At 33.9% G+C, this 4558-nt stretch overlaps 1 protein-coding gene across 11 annotated transcripts; it reads right to left on the reverse strand.

The window, feature by feature from the left end:
* Positions 1-249: 249 nt before the first annotated feature.
* On the reverse strand, positions 250-4290 carry LOC121996310 (pentatricopeptide repeat-containing protein At2g46050, mitochondrial-like). Of its 11 annotated transcripts, none has more exons than XM_042550239.1 (5): positions 4057-4290; positions 2446-3966; positions 2279-2375; positions 1845-2039; positions 250-956 (listed from the first exon to the last, which is right to left on the reverse strand). In XM_042550239.1, the coding sequence occupies exons 1-3, from the start codon at positions 4071-4073 to the stop codon at positions 2336-2338; spliced, it is 1578 nt and encodes a 525-aa protein (XP_042406173.1). In that variant the 5' UTR covers positions 4074-4290; the 3' UTR covers positions 250-956; positions 1845-2039; positions 2279-2335. The 11 variants fall into 11 exon arrangements, with proteins under 11 accessions (XP_042406173.1, XP_042406175.1, XP_042406172.1 ...); XM_042550241.1 differs by having other exon boundaries at positions 2446-3810; positions 3872-4290; XM_042550238.1 differs by having other exon boundaries at positions 2446-2962; positions 3035-4290.
* Positions 4291-4558: the final 268 nt, after the last annotated feature.

Below are 4558 nucleotides of genomic sequence, written 5' to 3' on the forward strand. Positions count from 1 at the left end.
GTCTCGGAAAGACATGAAAATATTCACTTCGAATGTGAATCTAGATGGCATTCAATTTATCGATAATGAATTAAACAACTTTCAATAGTCGAGATATAAGAAAATATCAAAATTTCTAAGATTAACTCCACCTTTAAAATTATTTATTTTTATTAAATATTTTAAGAAAATTACTCTTTTATCCAGAAAAATATATGTAAAATATAAGTATTGCAAAACCTCTTATAAATTTCAATTATATGGCAGCAATTCAATTTGGAGTCAGAATATTCGCAAACATAACATAACTATCTAGATTTTCTATCACTAAGAGTGAAGGCACTCATTGATTGCTGTGAATTTATTTGCTGAGCCCAGAAGATTATTACAATCCTCGACATCTTCAAGCAACACTAACTGCCTTTCATCAGCTGTTAACAAAGTTTCGTATAAGGATTCTGGTTGTTCCACCTTATGGTTATTGAATCTTTCTATATCCACTAGAACTTCTGCACCAGTTTCTCGATTGACTTCTGTCTCAATTTATAGCCCTTTTTGTTTGCTTCATCAGACTCAAATGCAACTGGTTTATTATTCTCTTTTTCCTCTTTTTAAGCAATTGATGTTCTTCCTGAGAAGGAAAGACTCATGGTTTGTCACACGTGAAAAATTCATGATTTAATTTGAGTATCTTGTCCATGTACAAATATCTCCATATTCCCTTGCACATGACAGAGAACACGTTCCTTTCTGTTTCACATTAACTGCAAGTCCAATGGATAATTCAGATAATGCATCCACTGAGTCTTACTTTTTCTCTTCTCTTCTTATACTCTAGAAATTATAAGAGCAGCATCTAAATTCACCCTGCATCTTTATTATATGCTTTACCCAGCCAGATCCAAATTGCCATCTTCATATGTCATGTTGCGCTTATCTGAAACAATTCCAATTGATCGAATATTTACTGGTCACAGCTGTAAGATCAAGAAGAGCAGTAGAGTATGAATAAAGCTTTTAAATTTTTAAATATTTCAAAGGCTTATTGCATAAAATAAATTTTTAATTTTCAAGATTAATTAATTTGAAATCAATTAAGGTTTTAAAATAATACGCTAAGGTTAAAAGCAAGAATGAAAAATAATATAATGATTTAATTTGATTCGATAACTCTTAGGTACTTTCCCTATCACTCCTTGTTAAATTGAAAGCCATTAAGAGGCAAAGAAACCTTTCCAAAATTTGCCTTACAAATCTATTTACAGTAAAGTACAAAAAATAAAAAACAAGCAACAGTCAAGTAATTTGATAGCTAAGAAGAATAATATTAAAATGAATATACTGAGCTGTCAGAATGGTCGATGTTTGTAGAAAACTTTTGGAAGGAAATGAATGCAAACTTTTTTCTGAGTGATTCTTGTAATTCTTAGTTTTTTTTCATGTATGGGATGTGCAACACAGACGTCTATTTGTAGTATCTGTTTGGCATTATGTGATCGACCATTTGTCATCCTGGACGATCAAATTAAGAGATTCGATTGTTTTCTGCAATAATAATTATTTTAACTTTGGTTGACTAACTTTACTATTTTGGTCGACCACATTCTACACTTTGGTTAACTAGATCGAAAGCCAGATATCCAACTTTGTCTAATTTATTTACCAACTATATTATCTAGTCGACCACCATGTATTTTGGTCAGCCAACCTTCGTTGATCAAGTTTTATCTAGTTGTTAATTGGGCACTTAGTCGACTACTACTGTTTATTGCGTCGACCAACTTGGATAAACTTCGAGTTATCCAAAAGGTTCTCTCCTAATTTTTTTTCCTTTGTCTAATATTTGACCTACTATGATCTCTTACCTGCTTATTATCCGGTCTTTAAGGACTTCTTGCTCTTGCCAAATGTCTAGTCCACCTGCCCCATTTAGACTTTTTCTCGTATGCCAAATGTCCAGTCCACTTGACTCTGCTAAATGTGTGGTCCATTTGACACATTTGCTCTTCATTCCTAGCAACTCCAATTGGTCTTTCCCATTTTTTCTTGCAAGTTTATACCTGTACACTTGACAGGTAAATTAGATTACACAATAGCTAATTTTAAACTGAAAATTCAAATAGAGGAGAAAAAGAAACCCATCACAATGGGCAGAATATAAAGTACAGAATCTGTATTCGTTCAATCAGATAACCAAAGAAACAATTCTGCTCGTAGAATATCAATTTATATTTATAACAATCTTTTATAGATCCGATGAAAGGAAAACCATAAATGTTTAGTATGATCTGATACTCACATATCAAATGTCTGGTTCTCTAGCTCTCAGTTTAAATCTCGCTGAGGAGCACCAAGTTTAGTCATGTAGCACAAGGCTGCAGGATGTATCAGGAAATCTGTCTCATAAAAGCCAACATCTTACAGAACATGAGCCCAGATAGAAGTAAGAAAATTCAGTATAATCACCTGCAAATATAATCTGTGATTGTATCGCAAATGTAATATCTATTTCTCATCGACCAAATTACTGTATCCAACATACAATATATTTCTTGATCTTGTAAATGTATTCTATCATGGGAGACGAAAGTGTGAACTTTGCCACCAATCTCTATCCAACTACAACCAGGTATTTTGAGACTGCACATTTGCTTCATCCTCCTCCTCAGATATAACACGTTTTCCCAATGGCCTTCAGCTACATATATATTAGACAAAAGAGCATAATTAACTAATTTCCTTGGCTCCAAATAGAAGAGCTTTTCTGAAACCCATTCTGCCAATTTAGCATTGCGATGGACATTGCACGCACCAATTAAGGCTCCAAGAACACTCGCATCAGGTTCGAATGGCATGCTGGATAGGACATCAGAAGCCTCATCTAGATAACCTGCTCTGCTAAGTAGATCAATTAGACATGCAAAGTGCTCCGAGCTTGGTTTTATTTGGTAGTTCTTAATCATAGTACTGAAATAGTGCACTCCTGCATCCACAAATCCAGCATGACTGCAGGCAGAGATTACTGCTAAAAATGTGATTCTGTTAGGTTTTATACCTTCATGTAACATTACCTCAAACTTATTAATGGCTTCCATTGCCAATCCATGATGAGCATAGGAAGAAATCATGGAAGACCAAGTCACACAATCAGGTGAAGGTATCAAAGAAAATGCTCGGGCAGAATTGTCGATGCTGCCGCACTTTGCATATGCTATGATAAGAGCATTACCAATGGACAAATATGCTTGAAACCCATTTTTTACTACATAACCATGAACTTGTGTAGCCTCATTCGAAGATGCTAAATTAGCACAAGTGCTGAGAATACTCGCAAGTGTTAATCCATCTGGTTTTAGCCCGCCTCGAAGCATATTATTAAAAAGCATTAGAGCTTCTTTGCCTTCGCCACACTTCCCATAACCAACTATTATAGTGTTCCAACAAACAACATTCTTATTATCCATTCTATCGAATACATGGCGAGCATCCTTAATGACTGCACATTTGGCGTACATATCTACCAAGGAACTACCAACAACTAAATCAGATTCAAGGGCTAATTTTATAATCAAACAATGAGTCTGAATTCCTAAATCATAACAAATCATTCGGCTACAGAAATTTATCAAACTACTGAACGTAAAACCATCTCCTATAAAGCCTTCAGTCCTCATCGAATGAAACAGATTAAAAGCTTCTCTTTTATAATCATTCAATAAGTAACAAGACAACATTATGTTCCACACCGCCAAATCTTTTGAAGCCATATCATCGAACACCTTACGAGCCTCTCGAACAAAACGACATTTTGAATACATGTTTGACAGAGCACTGCCAACAAAGACATCATAAGCAACTCCAAATTTCATAGTCAAGCAATGCAACTGTTTACCTAGCAAGTGGTCATTCAATCTCAAGGAAAGCCTGAGGAGGCGTATGAAATTTCTGCTCTTAAGGTTTGACCTATTTGTTACTTCTCTGTTTGTTCTACAAGCATTACAAGGATATGGCTGATCGGAAGTTACCAAACTGGAATGAGAAAGAAAAACATGAGAGGCACGAAATCTTAACACCAACCTCCTGCGAGAGATCATGATTCCTTTTGGACGTGCCACTGAACAAATGGCGAGCGTGCATTGTTGGCGATAAGAAGCGCCCGTCTCGCGTTGTATTGGAACGGCAAAATTACTCAAAGTATGTACTAAAAAAATAGGAAATCGACCAGCTAATCACCGAAAGGAGTGAAGAAGCTGAAGCTGTTTTACCGGAGGAGGCCGCATTCAAAATTATGGAATTCGCATTTTTTTTTTTTCTTTCAATTTTATCATAGGATGCATTTAATTTTAAAAATGATTTTTCATCTATTAATTCTAAATATAAATATAAATATAAATTATTATTTTTATTTAAACCGAACCATCCAAAAAAAATTCTAAAAGCCTCATTTTTTTTAATTTATGTTATTAAACTCATAATAATCTTCTAAATTTATTTATATTTTTTATTTTAAAAATTAAATAAAAATTTTAAAATATAAAAGAAGGTTAATAAAAAATTATAAAATTAAAGAAATATTAAT

This window comes from Zingiber officinale, chromosome 6A, assembly GCF_018446385.1.
Source record: "Zingiber officinale cultivar Zhangliang chromosome 6A, Zo_v1.1, whole genome shotgun sequence".
NCBI classification, from domain to species: domain Eukaryota; kingdom Viridiplantae; phylum Streptophyta; class Magnoliopsida; order Zingiberales; family Zingiberaceae; genus Zingiber; species Zingiber officinale.

Bases quoted from the DNA above. Each gene is read 5' to 3' on its own strand.
- LOC121996310 (XM_042550231.1), bottom strand. From the start codon at position 4,073: ATGATCTCTCGCAGGAGGTTGGTGTTAAGATTTCGTGCCTCTCATGTT. The intron at 2,376-2,445 runs GTGATTATACTG...TTTATGAGACAG, and splicing joins ATCACAGATTATATTTGCAG to ATTTCCTGATACATCCTGCA.